General features: G+C 39.3%; 1 protein-coding gene across 14 annotated transcripts in view; it reads right to left on the reverse strand.

The window, feature by feature from the left end:
* Nucleotides 1-20,467, reverse strand: part of PCGF6 (polycomb group ring finger 6) — a 32,581-nt gene extending 12,114 nt beyond the window's left edge. For 8 of the 14 annotated variants that reach the window (XR_015706728.1, XR_015706729.1, XR_015706730.1 and 5 more), the window contains exons 1-9: nt 20,089-20,467; nt 18,732-18,831; nt 17,252-17,348; nt 16,595-16,650; nt 15,710-15,769; nt 14,980-15,088; nt 13,946-14,051; nt 7,626-7,724; nt 1,280-1,366 (exon numbers count right to left, since the gene is read on the reverse strand). Coding sequence is in view for 5 of the 14 variants with exons in the window: in XM_087766993.1 (XP_087623119.1) it covers nt 1,280-1,366; nt 7,626-7,724; nt 13,946-14,051; nt 14,980-15,088; nt 15,710-15,769; nt 16,595-16,650; nt 17,252-17,348; nt 18,732-18,831; nt 20,089-20,376 (1,002 nt within the window). In the remaining 9 variants the exon portion in view is untranslated. Of the gene's footprint in view, nt 1-1,279; nt 1,367-7,625; nt 7,725-11,025; nt 11,054-13,945; nt 14,052-14,979; nt 15,089-15,709; nt 15,770-16,594; nt 16,651-17,251; nt 17,349-18,731; nt 18,832-20,088 lie in introns of those variants that run through there. The other 6 variants (XR_015706731.1, XR_015706732.1, XR_015706733.1 and 3 more) reach the window with 3 other exon arrangements.
* Between the last annotated feature and the right edge of the window lie 603 nt (nt 20,468-21,070).

Genomic DNA, 21,070 nt, shown 5'->3' on the forward strand with positions numbered 1-21,070 from the left:
GTTGATTGCTGCATTTACTTACAATGAACTAATGTTAGAAGCAAGTCTGTTACCAGTGCCCCTTCCTCCTGGTTTCTATCACCTGCTCCGCAAAGCAGGTTAGGTTACATATTCATTTTTTCTTCATATTATTATATAAACAGCTAAGACATCAAGTATGGCATTTATTCCCTTTGACTGCAGAAACTGAGGTACACAACACAAGCCTCAAAGACTTTTAGTGTCTGCCAGCACTAGCATGAGCCACATGTGCCTGCCCTGACTGCGGGATCCCTCCTAGTTACTCAGATCAGGTACAGGTGACGCAATGTCCAAGATACCTTGAAATCAGCTTTCCACTTCTTGCCCCTGACAGAGAAGCCCTCTTGTAGCATGAAAAGGCTCAGCAGGAAATTTAAACATAAAAGATTGTGCATGTGTGTGAACAAAAAGTCAAGAGAGCTGAATTTGCTACTATTTTAGCCTGCCATCTGCTTAGATTGCTTTCCAAATAAAATACCAATCTAAATCCTGTTTTGTCCCACTCTATTAAACATTAACTTTTCAGACTTCCAAGTTTAGATTAATATACAGTTTGCCATACACCATGATTTTACATCTGTATCTTACTATGCACTAAGCAGACTGCTTCATTGTTTTTGCTGCACTTCTAAAATGGTGTGACCCTTCCCATTATAAAGATGCTTGAAAAGATCTCCAAGGAAATAAAAAAAAAATGCTTTATTTGCAGAGCCAGCAGCACTTAAGAAAGACAGTAAGTTATCAACAAGAAATAGCTGGCTATACACTCATGCTGTGACCAGGACTGGTATAATATGCATCAAGCATATTAATTGCATTTATTACTCTCTCTCTTTGGTTTGTGCCCTTTTGAGCAAGTTTATTCCCCTGACCCAGTCACAAGGCTAGCCTTATTTGGGATGCTTCAATCCTTTGACTTCTTACAGAGATGCAATTGCCAGGATGGAAAACAAGGACTGTTAATTGAAAAAAAGGCTGGTATAATTTATCACTGATAAGATAGCAACTTGTTTCAGAACAGGAAAAAAAAAAACCAAACCACAAAAACCTTGTATCCAGAACATCAAACCATCAAGAACACTGTTGGCACATGGTATACTTTCCAACTCTATTTACAATATAAAAGACATTTTGCATAAGCTGGAGAGATTTTCTAAGTGACTTCTTCAGACAAATTGGTGCTACCTGATAGCTTAAGAAAGACTACTTCTATTGTAAAAAAGGAAACCTGGAACAAAGCCCCAGCTGCCACACATACCTGTACTGCACTCTCTCCTATGGCTTGACGAATTTCCCTCAGTGTCTGGTAGTGTTCTAGCAGGTGATCACCACATATTATGTCTACCTGTGAAAGAACACAAACATGGTCAAGTTCAACCTACCTTTGGACTAGCAAAACAGTATCTAAGCCCTTTAAGTTTGATTAGAAGAGTTCCAATTCTAGGATGTTAGACACTAAAGCCATCTTTACCTTTGTTGTCCAAATGTATTTAGAATGCATAGCACTACTGCACTGCCCTAATGCCTCCCACCCCACGCCCCTGACGTGCAGCTCACTTCCGGAACAGAGAGGACAGTTTATTGTTTCACTCTGAGTTTGGTGTGCCTGCTGAAAAAAGCTGTTTAGTAATAACTGTGATGAATTTAATGAGAATTTAGATCATGTATTAAAACAATCCCACAAACATCCAGAGTCATTTATCAGTTGCAAAAGAAGGCAAGTTGTTTGTGTTGCTGTCAGAAAATGAGCCATTGCTAGCCTCATTCTTATCTTGGGTGAGAAAACATGTGAATAAGTCTGCTTAATACGACTGTTTGGAAGAAGTATTTTAATAGAAAAGAACAGCTCACTGTATGCCACTGTCAGCAATTACTTCACACAGTCCTTCAAAATGCAATCGATACTTCTGTGATGCAAGTAAAGGGCATACTCAGCAATTCTAAGCAACGTCCTCTACTGCAGCTAAACTATGTCAATGATGTCTGCAATTCCGGAGGAGGCACTTTTGTTAAGTAACTGCCCACAAAAACAGTAATTTTGGGGAAAAAAAAAAGGAATCTAAATGAGGTATTCTGCATTCTTTGTCTTGACTATTATGAAAAATAAGCTTCTTTATAAAGTTAATATGAATTTACTGTGCATAATGTAAATCCAGTCTCTAACACTGCAAATCAGAGCAGCTAACACAGCACTGTTTCTCTCTCAGCTGCAGCTTGGTTACAGTTTCCTTATGAGCAATTTCTAGATATGGAAACAAGAGGGCTCTCATCTATGAATTACAATGACAAAGCCTCAAAATTACAGTTAAGAGCATTGACAATGAGCTGTCCCACAGCTTTCTGCAAGGAAAACGTCTAAGCTCTGCCACTGCAGTAGTCGGGGAGCGTACTGCAATATCATTACGTATTCTCTTACGTGGTCACTTTCCACTACAGGATGCACTCTGTGCTTCAGCTATTCAATCCCCCTGGATTTATGCTCTTCTGCATGCTGACCCACTATCTTTCTCTTGTTCTTCATTAAAAGATTTAGGAAGATTTATGCCTCATGCTGGCAGATAGCGTTCTGAGAATCAGGAACTCAGGAATTCTGCTCCTTAGAGGATCAAAAAGGGCTAATTTACTTCACCATCTGTACAGTATGAGAACAATGTAGAATACTCTGTTCACATTAGGTTGAATTTTAATGTGCAGAAGATGTAAAATCCTTACTATTACTTCTGCTTTAAGCTTCTAGGAAGAAACCAGCAAGTGAAAATTAACCTGGACATAACATTAAATATTGATTAGATATTGATTCATATATACACACACGTATACATTTAACATCAACACTTGATGTATTTAGAACCTGAAGAAATGTATTTTTTTTCCTTTTTGAAAGCTGGTTACAGTTATTCTGCTCTTTCCCATGCATTCTAGCCTCTACAGTTATTACTGCAGGAGGACAGATGTCTGTTTTGCTTTCCAGTGATACATGAGTTTAATTACTTTTGCTTTATAAGCTTACTTTTCTAATTTTTATACCATAAGGCACTGAAAACTCAATCCTGCTCCCACTGAAACGTATATACATACACTTTTAATATATTCTACAGAAACAGAAAATCTAATTTATTTGCCCAATATAGAATGCGAACAGACATACTGAAAACTGCTGACAATTTTTCAAAACAGAATCAGAATGCCTGTTTGAAAATATTCCACTGTCGATCCTACTGCTCCAGTTTCAAATGGTAGTCATTAAAGATCCAGTGTCTTCTAATAAATTGAGAAGAGTTTTTCACATTTACCAGTTAGAGTGCTCTGAATACCAAATGCCTAATCTCCTCATTCCAGCACTAAAGCCTGAATTTCTGCCTGCAAATTGCTATGCTAGGATTCAATCTGTAAGGACAAGAGAATAAAACATACAATGAAAAAAATCACAGTTCATTGTCAAAGTCAGTTGCAAAATGTGTCTCAGAGGAATCCTTGTGCCATACAGGAATTAATATATTCCATTCCAAAAGAGGCACCAGCAACACAAGTGCTACGGATTTACTACAATTTCCACTGACTGGTAAAATTGAAGCCAGCTAGTATTGATAGCTAGTGAGACAGCAGTAAATATAGTTTGACCTTTTGCTGAAAGGAAACATGAAGGTGTAGCTGCTGAATACTCCGTCACTTCCATTAAAATTCTTATTAAAATAAAGTAGCCTTTCCATCATGCCATTTATTTTCCTTAGGTGGTATGTTTGCTATTAGAGCTATTTCTCTAAAAGCCATAATAACAGACAATTATAAATTAATACACACCAAGCAAGACAGAGATAAAAATGAAAAACTTTCATGTAAGGGACATCCCACATAAGATTCACCCCAAGGGGGAATTTGGCCCAGAAAGCAGTAGACCTCAATCAATAGTTTCTATGACAACCCATACTATCCAGGGAAGGACAAGGAAAACACGGTTTTAGAGACTGACAAGTATTTGAGCTAGTTATTCAAAAAGCTGGCAAAGCTTTCCATTTCCCCTAGCTGCTCTTTACTTTTCAAAGGTACCAGATACTTCTATTCCAGGGTCTGAGACTGGCATAAAGAAACTGCATCAACAACTACACTGTATGAGCACAGACTTTCTTCCCATCTTTTCCCAGACTGCAGTTTACACATATTTTGAGGAATGCACGTCTGATTATGGAACATTTCTATTCTATAAGCTACATTAATGCATTCAGACCAGTTGAGCCACAAGGCTTTCAGCAGTCTCTCCTGTCCTTACAGAATGAATGGCAAGAAGGAATCATGCCGCTGCAGGATGACCTCAAAGGAAATAATACTTTAAAGAAAACTTCTCATTTTCTTCCCGCCCTTCAGCAGAACACAAACTATACAGATGTGCATCAGATGTCGAAGCCAAGTACTTAATGGATTCCAAACACCATAGCCTGTATTTAGCTCAAATTAAATAATACCTACTTAGCTATTACTAGCAATTCTAGTTGCTTAAAAATTATTTTCACACCCCCCGCAACAAATTCCAGCAACAATATTCAAGAGGTATCTTGGAATTAGAAATCTATATAAACACATACAGAAAATTAATTGTTGCCCAAAGCACAGAGATCAAAACAAATCACCAGAGTCAACTACAGTCTGTCAGCTCAAGGGGTAGATAAAAATAAATGAAGCCTTAACCTTTCAGGTAATCCAGGAAATTTGAATCATAATCCATTTGCAAACTTAAATACAGAAGTCTGAAAATAATTTGAGGCCTCAGACCAGGAAAAAAGAACAAGGCAGTGTCTTCAAAACTGATTTTTAGACTTTTATACATACTGTCACATGAGTCAGATGGCTTATTTCACATTTTCATTAACCTCAATCCAACCCACTTGTGCACATCAATGAAGAAGGGCAAATGTTAGCTAATATTCCACATGAGCAAATTAAGTCAAAGAGGTCCAAGTACAGTCAGTAGTTCAGGAGAATGGGTAACATGCTTTCTATCACTTGGTCACTGAATCAGCTCTAACGGAACAAATAAAACATTCTTAAATAATACTTTTGCAGACTGTCAAACTAAGCTGATATTCAGAAGGAACTGATCGCGTTCACAAAATAACCACACCTAGCATCCTTACTGGAAGTTTCAACAATGAAACCAAGGATGCGATTGATACACTGAGGAGAGAAAGGAGGAAAGACCCTGCTCCCTCCTTAGAGTCATATCTTTAAGTCCCAGGTAAGGCACAATTAAACGCTGTGGCAGTAAGTTTTCTGTAGATAAATGTGGGAAAAAAATACCACGAATGCAGTGCATTTTAGCTCAATAGTGCCTGAAACGTGTTTCTGAAAGAAATTTCCTAGCTTCCCAAGGCAATCTAGTTCTTGGACTCTAGTCCCAAGTTGAGGGCACCAAACTCATGACATTTTATATAAAAATTGATTATTTTAGGTAATGAAGAACTGAAGAAAGTTAGAAATCAAGACTAAAGAAGTAATATTAAAAAGAAATCTTGTTGTCCTAAGTTAGTATCTACTTCTTCTTTAATACTTTGGGGAAGCCTACAGAAAATGAACCACTGCAGTCCTCAGTCTCCCAAATTTCTACAGCAAACTAAAGAAGCAGCCAAACACCCTCTACATTTATATGCTTTGCACATATGGTTTACAACCTACTTCCCTAAAATCTTCTGCCTGTGCTAATTTATATTCAGGTTATCCCTAATTTTGTTTTACAGTTTCTGTTTCATTAGCCATCCTGGGAAGTTGGAGTAAGAGATGATTCATCAGGCTTATTAATCTTCAATGACTTATCTGACACCTCTTTCATGTTCTGCATGTTCGCTAACAAACCATCAGCTTCAGTTCTGCATACTACAACAACAAGGTGACAGCTCAGTACATACACTCCTTTAATCTTAAGTCCCCATGTGACAAAAGAAATGATCAGGATAGGAAAAATACTTCCTGCTTCATTTCCCTAATTCCCTAATCTTTTAAAAATAAGCCTGAATATCTTTAAGAAATCAGTCATGATTTGTGACATGAAAATCAACTACAGGTTGACTTCTACTCGCTGGGAAAAAAAAAAAAAGCAAGCAGATCAGTTAAGAAGGGGGGAAAAAAAAAAAAGGCAGCCAAAGGATCCGACTGTAGAAGAAAGCAGATTTAACATTTCTTCCAGACAGGCAGGGCTTGCATGGAAGAGACCAAGAGATTATAACTAGCCAATGATTGCGCCTTACTCCAGAATGACAAACTGGATACTAGCAGAGGTAAAAGTGACTGGGTCAGCATCAAGCAACATCTTGAGAAAGGAAGTCTACGAAATCATCACCTTCTGAGAGACAGTAACATTTACCCACTAACACTGGATCAAATCCTGTCTGCTGACATGCATGCAGAAAGTAACTATTGGGGGGGGGGGGGGAATTCTCAAGTTATCTCTATTAAATGATCTCAAGATTGCAAAATCTGAAAGACATCCAACACACAGGCCTAGCTTGATTTTGAAAGATGGGTAACTGCAGTTTCCATTACGGATGCTCAGTGTTCCTGAAAATTGAGATTCTGATGTACTAAAGAAAACCCAAACTAACAAAACAATTCCTTCCCCTCAAACAAACAACAACTCAATTAACGCAAGAAGTTTCTCTAGCCTCATTTTGAGGATACTTTTATTTGTTCAGAACATCAGGTCACCACCACCTGAAAGTTAGAGACTCTCACTGAGAGGAAATCAGCAAATGAAAATACATTACTTCCTCAGAATGATGAATAATTTATATCTGATTTGCTTTGCCACCACTGAAAAGGTAAGCAGCATGCATAAACAATCATTACTGAGGCACACAGTCATGCTGCATTGTCTGACAGTTACTGCTGTATGAAAACAGAGCCTGAACTCCAAAGCCAGCACTTAACTTCCACTACTTGCCTATTCACATCAGTATCAGCTTGATTTACCAATAATTGACAGCTTTAAGAATCATTTACACATTATGGAACTCCTGCACCTTCTCAACTGAAGGGCTGCTGAAATATATTGAAGAATTGAAAACTGGTTTTGACAAGCAATTCCTATCAAAGTGATTGAGAAATATTAAGTTAAATTCTTTTGTACCATATTCTGCTCCTTTGCATTCTTATTTGGAGGCATGTGCCTACATTTGCATTCATACCTCTCATTTCAACACATCCATCCACAGTATCATTCTTTCTTAGCCCTTGTTTGCTTCTTCAACATTCAATTAAATTTTACTGTTATGCAGCTCCTACCTGTCTCTGCCTTCATATCCTCCCACAGTTTCCTGTCTATATAACCAGTTTTATCTTTGAAGCAGCAGTATCTTTTGGTTTTGAATTTCATCTGCTGAAATCTTACATGGCACTTTAGAAACTCTATACAAATAATAAAGTGTTACAATGAAAATTTAAACATGTTGCAAATGAGTTGGGAGAGTTGTTCCTCGTGGATCATTTCAAACATTTCATTTTTTAATCCTTACTGCATTAAAAAACCTGACTGTAATGAACAATGGAAATGTTCTGTCTGAAGTGCAGGCATTACATTGATCACAGTGAACTTGTAAGTGACACTACCAGTGGCATACCTGACAAGTAGGGTCCAGATCCATTTTTCTTCTAAGGAATTTCTCCACATGTCCAATTGTTGCCTCCCCTGAAACACGTACAAACTTCTTTTCCAAAGGCTGCAAAGAATAAATGTAAGATTTTAAGACAGTGTACATTTTCAGCCATCATCCCTTGTAAGCCCCAAACCCAAGTGAAAGCCCAATAACAGAGGGAGACATTTTAAATTTCTAGACCCTTCTCTGATCTACTTCCAGATTACCTCACAGGGAAAGGACTAAACATGTATTAAGACTCCAGGTTTAAACTTCCCACTGTTTAAAACAACATTTAAAAATAGCCAACTACTGACTTCAGTCCTATTTCACTATTAAGTACTGGAGAATGACATTTGCTACTAATTCTGCATAGAAGTTAGTATTACACAGCATTTTAAGAACTTCTCCTCCCACAAGCATTTACTCATCAGAAGCACATGAACTATTTCCTAAAGTTTCTTTATTTTCCCCAAATCAGGCTTGTGTACCAAACATGATTCAGAAAATCAAACCATGTCAATTTATAATGCAAGAAGCTTAAGTCCTTTAGCATTCTAGAAGTATTATGGCTTGGGCTGGAATCAACTTAATAGTCCATGAAATTCCAGAATCAATTAAAATATACTACTATGCAGAACACAAGGGCAAGACTGGTCTGAAATCTTTTTGTATCATTTCTAAATACTTTCACAGCAAGGACTGCAATGACAAGATATTTGTTAAGCCAGCCTCAAAAATTTTAATGGGCTTCTCTTCTACAGATAAAATTTTAAAACAGCTGACTGATGATATGGGCAGCTAAGCGAAGAGGTGCAAAGGCAGAGCAGATGACTGCATTCAGTGTGATAAATGGATTACCTTTTATGTCAATTAATTGGATTTTTATGTTGACTTCTGAACAGCTGTGATTTACTATCCAGGTTCATCATATTCTTTCAATTTGAAAGAAGGGTCAGAAGGTCATGGACTACCCTTGAATTCAATAATGAATTTAAATACGGATCCATGATAACTGTGGTTTTGGAACAATAGTTTGATTTATTTATGTACGAGAGCTAGAAATGACAGTCAGACCTGATCTAGGGAACCATGCTGCTGCAAGCTTGATGATGCTGAATTTATGCTTGCTGCATGTATATATCACAGTTTATGGCCACAGACCTTGTAACCTGTTCTCTCCCTGCAATTCCCATTTGAAAAAAAAAAAAAAAAAAAAAAGGCTGAAAACCCTTCATATATGAAGTTCAACATCTAGTTCAGAAAAATAAGACAGATAAACAAGTAACTGAGGACAGAGCAATGCTAAAAATGGATCAGGGTATGTTTCGTGAGAAGTGGATATGAAAAAGAATTTGGAACATTGATGAGTGAACCTCTTGGTCATGAAATGGAACAAAAAAGCATGAAGATAAAGTGTAGTTAAGAAATTAAGGATAGAAAGGAAGAAGAGAGAGAGTGAACTGGGGGGTTAACATACAGCAAGGAATTTGAAAATGCTGTAGAAAAATACCAGTTAGAAGATGTTGTATGTCTTAAAACTCACATAGATGATATAGAAGTCAAAACATGCACATAAGCTGAGTGGCACTTTAGTCTACAGACAGGAGGATTATTTGCAGCACAGAACTATTCACTGTGAGTAATGGTGGGCAGCCTTTCATCTTCACCATCTTCAGAACACTAGAGTTAAAGTGAGCAGGAATATTTATTGCTTAAAAAGGGAGGGAGGGGGAACCCAAAAAACACATACACACAAAAAAAATCCCTTTCCTAAATCAGAAACACTCCTTAGTGATGTTCGAACCAATTATCTTTTTTAAAAAGCAAAACTACTCACATTGGAATGGCATGTTTCAGAGGAAGTAAGCATCTGACAAAAATTTTAATATTACGACACGTAAGTTAATAAAATGGTTGAACTGCCCTACAGTCATTCTTGTGTGGCCCAAAATTAACAGGATTAAAAAACAACGCAGAAAGAAGGGCAAATATGAGACAGGAAGGATGGAAGGCCATACAAGGGCAAGAAGATGAAAAAAGTGCGAAATGTAAGGGTAAAAAGAAGAAAAAATGCTGGGTAGGTGTGGGGTGTAACAGATGAAGAAAACTGACCGCAGACATTTTCAAGAACAAGGCCCCCCTTCTACAGATTAATTTTGTTTTACGAAACTATACTCACATTTCAACTCCTTGTGAAAATGCTTATTTCTGTATTTAAAAGTTTGAAATTGCCTCCTAAGCTCTGCCATAACAAACATAATTACTACTAAAAATAGTATGAATAACTGCAACCAAATCTAACAGTCCAGATTCGTGCCTGAAAATATATTGATTAGAAATCAAACCAACTAAAACCATGAAGGAAATTAGTAAAATTGTACAATCAGGACAATTTATATTTAAGTTACTAACATGCTTTTTTCTCAAATTCTTCAACAGTAAAATTTTCCTGCTAACCGTACCAGTTAGGTGTCTCATATTCTATTATTCTGTGCCATTCCATCTTTTGAGTCCTATGATTCCAATACAACGAAAGATTAAATGCAACATATACTGAGTAATTTTAAATTACATCTCCTTCTCGCCCTTGAATAGAGTCTTGTTTTCTAAATGTTTAGCCAAAATAGTGGAATGACACACTCTGAGCATCTCTAACTACAGCATATGAAATCATGAAGGCAGCAAACAATGTGCAGTTCCTCTATGAAGCTGTACCGAAGGAGCTCAGTAAGAAGATCTATATTGGAAGAAGAGCCATATTCTTTAGCAAGGATCGGGAATGCTATTTGTTTAGCAGAATAGCCACTGTTCAGACAACAAACGTTGTTAGTGAAGGGATGCAGAAAAGAAGCAGCTTTCTGCTGGCTAAGGAAGTGTATTGTGCTGCCTAGACAATTCGTATTTTTTTTCGTTATATGTTTACACACATGGCAATTTATTATACTATTTTATACCTCAGGCTACGCTTCCTCTGAATAACCTATGCAAGCCTTCCACTACAATTAGAGAATCTTCAAAAAACAGTATTTTAGACAATGTCTACACCTTTGTTTAGGATTCGAATAAAAGGCACAGTAGTGCACCTTTTGGAGAGAGATGCAAGAATAACAAGCTAGAACCACCTAGGTGAAGTTACACCAGTATCATTCCCATTCTCCCACCAAAACTTCAATTACGTAGCCTCAGAAGCATTCTTTTCCTATTCTGCGATGCTATACAAGGATAGGTGTGAAAGTACTCTGTTATCCAAGGTTGGTTATTACTATGCTGCTGAAAGTTCAGGCTGCACTCAGTGTAAGAAAAACAAACTACATTAAATACATTCAGGTTATACATATTTCTGAAGTCAATCGTAATAGAAAAATTCAAATCACATCTGCACCTTAAAATTCCCTGTGCCTTCGTTAGCTCTGAAAAACAAGAGAAAGTAAACACAATCAATATTGCTAAGGTTAACAGTTATTAACACCCTCAAGCTCTTTATTATAATAGCGACTTACTGATTTAGTAGTCTGGCATATCAAGCTTATTTTCTGAATCAGGCTCTTCCTTTCATTAACCTCTAATACATGAAATAATATTAGACCAAATTTATGTATCTTTCTCCTACCCTTTATTTGGTACTCCATTTTTCTTGTGAATTCAGCTATTTATGACTTTAAGGTTTGTCTACATGAAATGGAAAAAAAACCAACACAGCCTAAAGCCATTTTTAAATACAACATAACATTCGTTTTCATAGGAATAGGTTGTAATATTAATGCTGCTTAAACATCCATACTTCACCATCCTTGATATTTGGAACTTTAACAGACAGCACCTAAGAAGTTGCTGACAGAAAATGCCCAACCACCGAAGAGGCTTTCTGGGCCAATTGTTGGCCTTCCAGACTATTTATCTCACAGGATTAATGCTAATGCTATCCAGGAACTCAGGAAAGCAGCAGGTGTTTCTCCAGAAGGTGAAATACACACAAAGATGGCAAATGACCAAATTCCCAGCTGGTTTCAACAGCGGTTCATTGATTTGCAGTCTGAGCACGTGATCCACTATAGATTATCTATACGTCACACCTCCATCTTGTAGTGCAATGTATAAATTTCTCAATTAATTAAGCCCAATTCATGACATTTCACTATTCTTGCATGGCATTAGCAAGTACGTACATGTGAGAGGAAAAAATGCAGCATTTTGTTGCACTGGAGAGGGCAAAAATCAAACATCACTATAAATCAACTATACTTCCTTTGACCATTTGATATAGCAAATAAATGTATTTGTAATGCTTGTGCAGACCACACATTGGCATGGCACTTCAAGTTACTGTAACTGAGTATCTCCACCTCTAAATATGTACCAGCTATCAGACAGAGTTAAATAAAACTATCATCAAATTCTGCCACTGAAATGAAATTTAAAGTTACTAAGAAGCAAACATAGAAAAGCTTTTCTACTACAGCTGTCATTTGCTTTGATACAGTTCTACAATCACAGCAGACTAGATAATATGCTCTAAAGACACAATATAGACAGTCAGACTTTCAAAGTAACAATTTGTTCTAGCTAGTCCAATCTACTCCAGGTTTTCTTTATCCAAAGAGCATTCTTAATCTCTCATCGCCAAGAAAAGCTCTTTGATTTTGACCCTTGAAGGGGAAAACATATTAACCCTTAAACATATAAAGTATAAAAAAACATCAAAGGTTGAAAAAGTCACTAAAATAAATTCCAAAGTATATGCTGTTAAGCCATTATCCTTTTTTTGTCAGAAACATTCTGTGCTTCCCTCCATATAAGTAACAAAACCACAGCGGACAGTTTCACATAGTATAGATGGTATTTGCACAGTATTACCTGCTTTGCTGCCAACACTGGAATGGAAGCTTGAAATAAAACTACCAGAAAAACAAATACAACAACACAGATTCAAAAGTCATTTTGTTTCACAGACAGGCAGATACATGTTTACTAGTTTTGAGGTCTAAGCTGCCTGACATCTTCCTCTTGCTCTGAAAAAAGGAAAACAAACCTGCTGAGAATCGCGGGAGAGGAGGGGGCGGGAGGCTAGTAACCAGGAGACTTTCACGGTGGAGATCTAAACCGAAGTACTTGCACTACAATGAGTTCAAACTGTATCTAATCCTGCCGTCAAGACAATCTAAGGAAGCTTTCCTATAGAGTCACCAAGTGTTCCAACCTGAAAGGGACATCCTTGGAACTAAAATCTAATTCCTGTTTTTAAAGTAATTTTACAGTGAAATTACCATAGAGAAAGATGCGGGGCTGCTGGTATAAAAGCATGCTCCCTCTGCCACCTGCTGGGCCAGCCCAGCAGTGGCCGGGACCCATCACGGGTCCCAGAACGAGCATCCTTCAAACTCCTATCTCGATGTTAACTTAATGAAATACAGTCACAGCCAAGGCAATAAAATAACTGCATATTTTCCTAACATTCCTAACCCAACATAAATGTAGGGTAAATAGCATTATATTTACTCTTTTCTAGCGAGATTTTAGTCAAAGAATTCTACCTTATGTCTGTACTTATCCATTTAATCACATTTTACCCAATGGGGTAAAAAGCATGCCTGAGCACCAGGTCACTGGGACCCTGTAATAATTACATCATGTGTTTTATACCACATTCATTAAAGGGAAAAAAGCCTTTATAAGTACAATTAAAAGCTATATTTAAATTAAGTTTCGAGTGTACAATACACAACGGTCACAGGCTGAACAGCTACATAATGTCTTTGCTTTCCTCTCCTGTTCAACACATGGCTCTTGGCTTTACTTATGACAAACCTGCTCTTAATGCAAAAGCATTAATTTCCTTGGTCTCATTTCTTCAACACAGGAATGTATTTCCATAACGTCCTACTCAGCAGAATAGCAGTATAACGCCTTGTTTAAAAAGAGGAACCTGAGACAGACTGTGTTGAAAGGTAACCAAGAACAGCAAGTGCGCAATTTGGGACAGCCAAGATTGGATTTGTCTGCAGAGCACTTGATACTACAGTTTTAGTCATGGCTCCCACTGCTTTCAGCCATGCTTGTGAGCATTCAGCACTTCTGCAAGTCAGGTGTAAAGAAAATGAACACTGAAATTAAGTCAGGTATGTGGATTCACAAGGACATTCTATAGCACAGTCAGGCACTGTTCCCTAGAGGTTTAGCTCTAAGACCTTCTCTCTTCTTCCTCCAGCCCACTCCTCAGCCATTTAAAGAAATAAGGAAGCTACACGATGGGCAACACAAAAATAAAGCAAACAAAACAAAAAAACCCACACACCACCACCTACCTGACCAAAATTTACCCATGGAGGAAATTTGTTCTGTACTCTGAATACAAAGTGAGACACAGTGGAGACACTGGACATAACGTAGAAAAAGACTAGGACATGATGTCTGCAAAGAGTGAAGTTGAATCAAGAATTGCTGTTAGAATTTCCAAATTTGAGGGCTTGATTTTACATCATTTGTGTAATAGTCTGCTATGATTACTTATTGGAGTTCTCTGAACATTTTGTTCAGACAAAGTCAGGTCAAAAGCAGACACAATCTGGGTAGAGGGGTAAGAGCTGCACAAAAGTCAAGCCGCTTCCCCCCGTCAATTGAGGTTCTGCACTGTGGGGTGCTAGCAGAGTAGTTACAGCTTTCAATCTTTTCTCAATTACCCTCTCTCAATCACTAACATACAAATCTGCATATGGCCAAAGCAATACAATTTCTCCTTCTTGTGTTCCTGAAAACAACTCAAGTGTTTGGGTGATATTTCCTCCCACAATCCACGACTAAAGGTGACTCCTAATACAAAAACTTCATCCTAATTCATTAAAGTCTGGGAAACTGTTAGGCAAGCTTAATAGTAGACCACATTATTACCCCCACCTATAACATTTAAAGGAACACTACTCTTGCTGCCCAGGTTGCAGCTGCAGTCCCCGAGTTACATCAGCAAGACCTGGCATAGTCAGCACTAACGGTACTGCCACCTACAGGGACTAAGGAACTGTAAGAGACAGGTATTTCATCATTCAGTTTACTGAAACTACACTACTTTGTTAAAAATAAAATATACACATGTAAGTTTTAAAACTACACTTTTTAGGAAGCTATTTTGATAGGAAGACACCTTACACATCTAATTATCTGCATTATCTAGCTATGCACAGTTGGCTGTCACTATTGCGCTGTGAGTTAAAAGCAGCTCCCCATTGCTATTTGAGATGGAGGAAATGCACACTCAATGAAAACTAAGAGGCAGTAACGGTCCAACACACACAAGCAGCACCCTCGTGTCAGCCACTTGCTCTTACATTTGCCCACAACTCACCCAATGAACTCCAGAAGTATGGAGATGTCAAGTTCTGGTGGGATCCGGAACACGGAGCCCAGAACTTTTCGAGGTCTTCCTCTGCTCACTGGAACTGGCTGTGGGACAGCTAAAATATTCAAATAGCCAAAATGCAAACACAACTTAAAATAAAAGCAGCATAAGACACTAACATGCGCCAAGCAAAACAAATGAGCTCCTAAGGAAAAAGAGTGCACGCAATTCATCCTATTTTTTTTTAGGACTGAATCAGCTCTTTATACATTTCATGTTGCGTATATGAACCGGCATTTTACTAGTTTTCAGCGTGGCACCTCTCCAAAGAGCTGTTTATTTGATAGTAAGACAAAAAAATAATTAGAATAATCCCTCATCTGTCAACAGACTTTGAAGTTCTTGCTTTCACTCCTCTGTAACGTCTATTATTTATTAAGGGCCGGAAAATAAAATTAACACACTTTTTATATGTATTTCCTGGTTTTAAGCAAAATATAATCTGTTTGGAAAAAAATCCAACCACGATCTGGGTTTAAACACTGCCAGATCCATCTTCTATTTTTGTAATTTGAGAACCATGACAAGTCACAGTTATCAGACAACCAAGAATCCCATATTTCCAATACTACCTATCTTCTTCAGTTGCGAGCTAATACTTCAAGGAAAGCCCTTAAGAATAAATGCTATAGTAAATATTTCCTTAACAGTGTCCTCTAAAGTGATTACAGCTCACCTGGTTTGGGCACTTCTAATCCTCTTTCTTTATAGAAGTCATGCATTTGCTTTTTCTCTCCTGAAGAAAACCACACAATACAGAACAGATTGGAATGTTATTTCAGACGCTAAGAATATCCATATAGTTTCCAATGATCAGAACAGTAAAAACATTCCAAGTTCCTACAGACCTTCACCATCCCTAGCATTCCATGTGAGGCTGGGACACTTAAGATACCCAGAATAAGAGTTTGTTAGTAAAAACTGGGAAGAAATCAGAGAAACTGGCCATAAATCATACCAAAATAGCTGCAAAAACTAGTACCCTTCTGGCTGTCATGACTCCATTTTTATACCATCTATAGGCTGTCATGATTGTATTTTTATACCATCTATAGTCCATATATATCCACTAGATGTGTGTATTTCACCCAGTTCACCCAGGTGGACACTGTGCAGATTCATTGGCTCCCCAAGTTCAAGGTAAATGACATGTGACAGTGAACACACCTAAAATCAGAAAAATATACATGGCAGTGAGGAAAAAAGAAAAGCACTTGAGAGAATCAGTCTTACCAACTTTTTTTCAACTGATACAAGTGCACGTGTTAGAATGATATTTTCTGTACTTACACAAAAATATGAGACATGACTATGAAATATTATCTGGATATTTATCCAGATACAGTGACACCTGTGTTTCATGAGACAGGGTATATAGTGTTACCCATAATACCATTTAGCAGCCAGAAAGATGCCAGTTGGCACAGCTAATTCATTAAGATTTATAACCAAACATTACAAAACTATTTTAAAGAGCCCAGCATAGAAACAGGGCTTTGAATTACTCTGTTTTCTGTTCAGTCTTTTCAATCTCCAGTGGTAATAAAATAAAGGGACTTACTTTCCTCCAAATTAACAACTAATTTATAGACTATGTCTTGCAGTTGCCGGTCCAGCCTATTAAAGAGAAAAAAAAAAAAAAGAAAGCGTCTTTGGTGCAATACAGAATGGTTTTCATTAAATTGTAACAAGAGATGCCAAATACACCATTGAAATATGATGTACATAAAGAGAAAAGTGACAGAGCAGCAACTCCATATCTGCTTAAATTCGTGTCCTGACAGCAGAGCTCCAACAGAAGCAGCCATGCAAAGTTAAAGGCACCACCCCCTTCAAGAATTCATGAACAGTTCGAGAAACTAAAACGCAGTTTTCAGAGTTAATAAGTATATCATGCCAACAAAACTTTGTCTAAAAGAAAATAAAAGCAAATAGTTAAGATCTCATACCACCTGTCACACTAAGCAAATGCATAAAAATACCCAGGGTGGGGGGTAAGAAACCGTAGAAAGGGATACAAACTAGATAAAATAAGAAATTGCGTATTTTTATTTTCACTATTGAGATGAAGCTTACATAAACAAGGAACACAATGCGTTTCTTCTAACTGTTCCCTCATTTGAAACAGGAAAGCACTACAAGTCTGTAGAACAAGATTTAAAAGCAAGCACCAAAACTTGGGAAAAATATACCTGTAAAAATGACATGAACTTATTACCTGATATTATAAAGGGGCTGTGTCTGATGTACAACAATATTGCATTTTGGACATCTGTTGCTATAGTAGAAGTGTCTCACTATGCAGCTTTTACAAACTGTAAAGAAAAGAAACCCCATAAAAGTCACATGTCCATTATACAATAGCATCTGTTTAAGCAAGAGGAGCGATTACACCCAGACTTCTCAGCTAAAATTTGTCAGAGACAAAGCGAAGCAAGTCTTTCAACTTTAAAACTCAAGCCAACAGCAGCTCTCTGCCCGTACAGGATACAACACTTTTGAATATTCAATAATCCTAACCCAATTGATGCAACAGTAGGTGTTCAATGTTGTAACTGTGTTACCCAGAACAAGAGTAGAGCTAAAACGACAGAATACTGACTGCTGCAGACAAAAGGTTTGCTGAAAAGCACCCTACAAGTAGTTTCAGTAGAAAAACCAAGGTAAGAAATTACAATTCTGCCATTCTCATTGTATTGTACATGTATTTTAAAAATTTGGAAGGAAAGCTAATGAGTAGAAATATCTACAACAAATAACTTACTATTCAATCAGCTCCACATCAGCCTGAACACACCAAACTTTTCCACAACATTTACCAGGAAACTTCTAAGAGATCACCAGAGTTGCACTTGCAACATTATGCTGTCCTTACTAACAGCTGTGCATTTTCCTAAATTACAAACTGCACTGAATATGGCATAGATCAAACTAGTAGCAGTGCCCAATTTAAAGAAAAAAAGGGGGGGGGGGCAGGGGGAAGATTTTCCTCTATGTAGCTTTAGCTGTAGGAAGTTGAGATAAGAATCATTCAGGATTCACGTGGGAACATGGGTGTGGCTGAAAGAGTCAGCTTCTCAGAAAGGGTTTTATTAGCTTTGAGAGAAAATAGTTCTGTCAGCAATGGAAAAACTGTTAACACAAGGATTGAGAGGAAAAATAACAAGACAAGAACATTGAAATCAGTTTTTTATTATCATCCATCTACTTCTATTCATCAGGCTATAGAATAACTGTTCTGTGGCTGCATATAACCGTTTCTGTATCTGAACCACTATTTCCACACAGCCGCTTACTGAGTTTTAGGAACTTACGAACTCATATCAGCAACAGTTTAGGAAACTCTCTAGTCCATTATGTGCAGGACCACTCAACTTTCTTTTCTCAGTTACATACTCAGATTCCTAAAGCCTACTTAAAAAAAAAAAAAAAAAGGTATGGAGTAGCTCTGGTTTTGTTTTACTTGGGCTTTCTCTTTCCCCACATCTTCTTCCCTCTTAATCTGGGAAATTAAGCTGACTTCATGATTGATCGATTTCATTATTTTCTGATGCTTAAAATATCCACAAATATATTTTCCTTAAGGAACAGAATAAACACAAGACACATTCACGTAAAATAGAGAATTATCTTTGTGAAGCTAGAACATCTCAACAGCTAGTTTTTGTTTGAATTTGCAACTAAAGTCTGATACTTACAGGTGTGCAGACATTCTGTAATAGTTGTAGCATCAATAAAGTAACCTTTGCAGATGGAACACAGGATGTAAGGGGTCAACTCTGCGAGGTTTATCATACGCTACAAACAAAGACAGTTTTCAAGAGTTTGAATACACAGGCTAAGCCATGAAATTTCCTGATTGCAGCTTCCAAAATATCACAGCCTTAAACCATGAAAAAAATTGGGAACAACATGCTACAGAAATGGGTTTTCCTAAGAGGTCAATCATTCCTCCCATACAGCTCTTTTCTAAAGACTTTCAGCTAATCTTATAAATTAACCTTTTTGTGAATGGCAATCCAATTTGTTTAATGAATCATATTGGAAAAGCAAACTATAAACAACCCTTTTGGAAAAACTCTTTAATATCAAATAACAACAACTCAGAATATCAAATAATCAGCAATCTTGAAGTGGATACTAGTAGCAAATAATATCATTATTTGAAAACGCTCAGCAAGCATGTTGGGGCCCCCAATCAAGACACACAACTACTGCCATCTCTTGTTTCTGCACGCGGTTAGGGATTATACAAATATATATTGATGCAAAGACTGAAATTTCACTGCTCTGAAGTGTGATTATGAAGTACATTTATCAGGAACGCGTACAAGTAGCTTCACAACAATTTTCCTGTCAGAAATCTGCTATTACGAAAAAGAACAAATTTCTTCTATAGCAATGATCTGAGATCTGACAAAGGTAACACGTTAGATTTTTACATTCCGTTTCCTTTAGTCTCAAAGCCAGACTGAGGGGCTTTCTTTCCCTCAATGCCACCATTCATTTCGCCCACATGCCACCGCTCACCACCCTCTCAGCTACGCCAAGAGTTTGTAAGCGCTTCATTTAAATGAGATGGATAAAATGAACTTGGGCGATAATAAAAAGCCTAGTAGCATACGGCTTACATTGCCTAAGCAGGGGTCCAGATTCGCACCTGGAAGTTTTCAGAAGTCCCCAAAAGCGTGTAAGCTGAAGTCCGCTGCTCACAGCACCTGCCTGCAAGCCGGACTCCTGCAGACGCCCGGCCTCACCTGAAGACGCTGCGTTTCACACCCAGCCGCCTCCCCACGCTCACACCCGCGCCCTCGTCTCGCAGCCGCCCCCGCCGTGCCCCGCTCGGGGCCGCCCCCGCCACAGGCCCCGGCCGCCCCGCCACTTGCGGCGGCAGGCAGCGCGCGCCCCCACCGCCAGCCGCACGCGCCCCCACCGGCGGCGCGGGGCACGCCGGGAGCGGGGCCTGGCGCGCGACGGAGCCGTTGGCGGCCGGTGCGTGCCCTCGCCTCAGAGGACGCTCCCCGCCCCCTCCTTCCCCCCCCCCCCCCCACCCACCTCCCGGTCGTCGTCCGAGTCGAGCTCCCCGTCGTCCGTCCCGAACCGAGCCCCGGGGTCCCCCTCGAGCTCCTCTTCTTCCATCTCCTCTTCCTCGTCGTCTTCGTCGTCGTCCTCATCGCCGCTGGACTCCGAGCGGCTCCGCTCGAACTCGAAGGGGAGGGAGCGCGACCCCGAACAGCTGGGAGCCCCCTCCATCTCCTGGTCCTCATCGGCCGGGCCCGCGCCCGCCCCATCCCCGCCCGACAGCCCCGACACTACAGAGCCAACGTCCACCTCCGTGTCCATGGCTCGGGGTGGGGGCGGGGACCGGGGCACACGCGGGACCGGCTGCTGGCCGCCCGCGGGGGGCGGCGGGAGCGGTAGTCCGCCGGCCCGGCCTGCGTGGCGCGCGTGCGCGGGGGCGCCGCGGGGCACGCCGGGAGTTGTAGTTTTAGCGGACACGTGACTCCGCATGCGCCGGGGCTCAACCGGCCGGTGATTTTCATACCCGGCAGCTTTCTTTTCTTACGGTGTTTTTTTTTTACACTCGTCGCTCCTCCAGCTGAGAATTAAGTGACTCGCTAGTGAAGCACAGTGTCCTGGTTTCAGCTGGGGCAGAGTTAATTTTCTTCTTAGTAGCTGGTATAGTGCTGTGTTTTGGATTTAGGATGAGAATAATGTTGACAACACACTGGTGTTTTGATTCTTGCTAAGTAGCGCTCACACTGGTCAAGGACTTTTCAGCTTCCCCTGCTCTGCCAGGTGCACAAGAAGCTGGGAGGGGGCACAGCCAGGGGGGCTGACCTAAACTGGCCAAAGGGCTATGCCATACTGTGTGATGTCATGCTCAGTATATAAAGCTGGGGGAAGAAGAAGGAAGGGGAGGACGCTTGGAGTGATGGCGTTTGTCTTCCCAAGTAACTGTTACGCATGATGGAGCCCTGCTCTCCTGGGGATGGCTGAACACCTGCCTGCCGATGGGCAGGAATGAATGAATTCC

The sequence above is a fragment of the Nipponia nippon genome, unplaced genomic scaffold, assembly GCF_047370975.1.
Source record: "Nipponia nippon isolate SJK-2023a ecotype South Korea unplaced genomic scaffold, ASM4737097v1 scaffold_3, whole genome shotgun sequence".
Classification (NCBI taxonomy): domain Eukaryota; kingdom Metazoa; phylum Chordata; class Aves; order Pelecaniformes; family Threskiornithidae; genus Nipponia; species Nipponia nippon.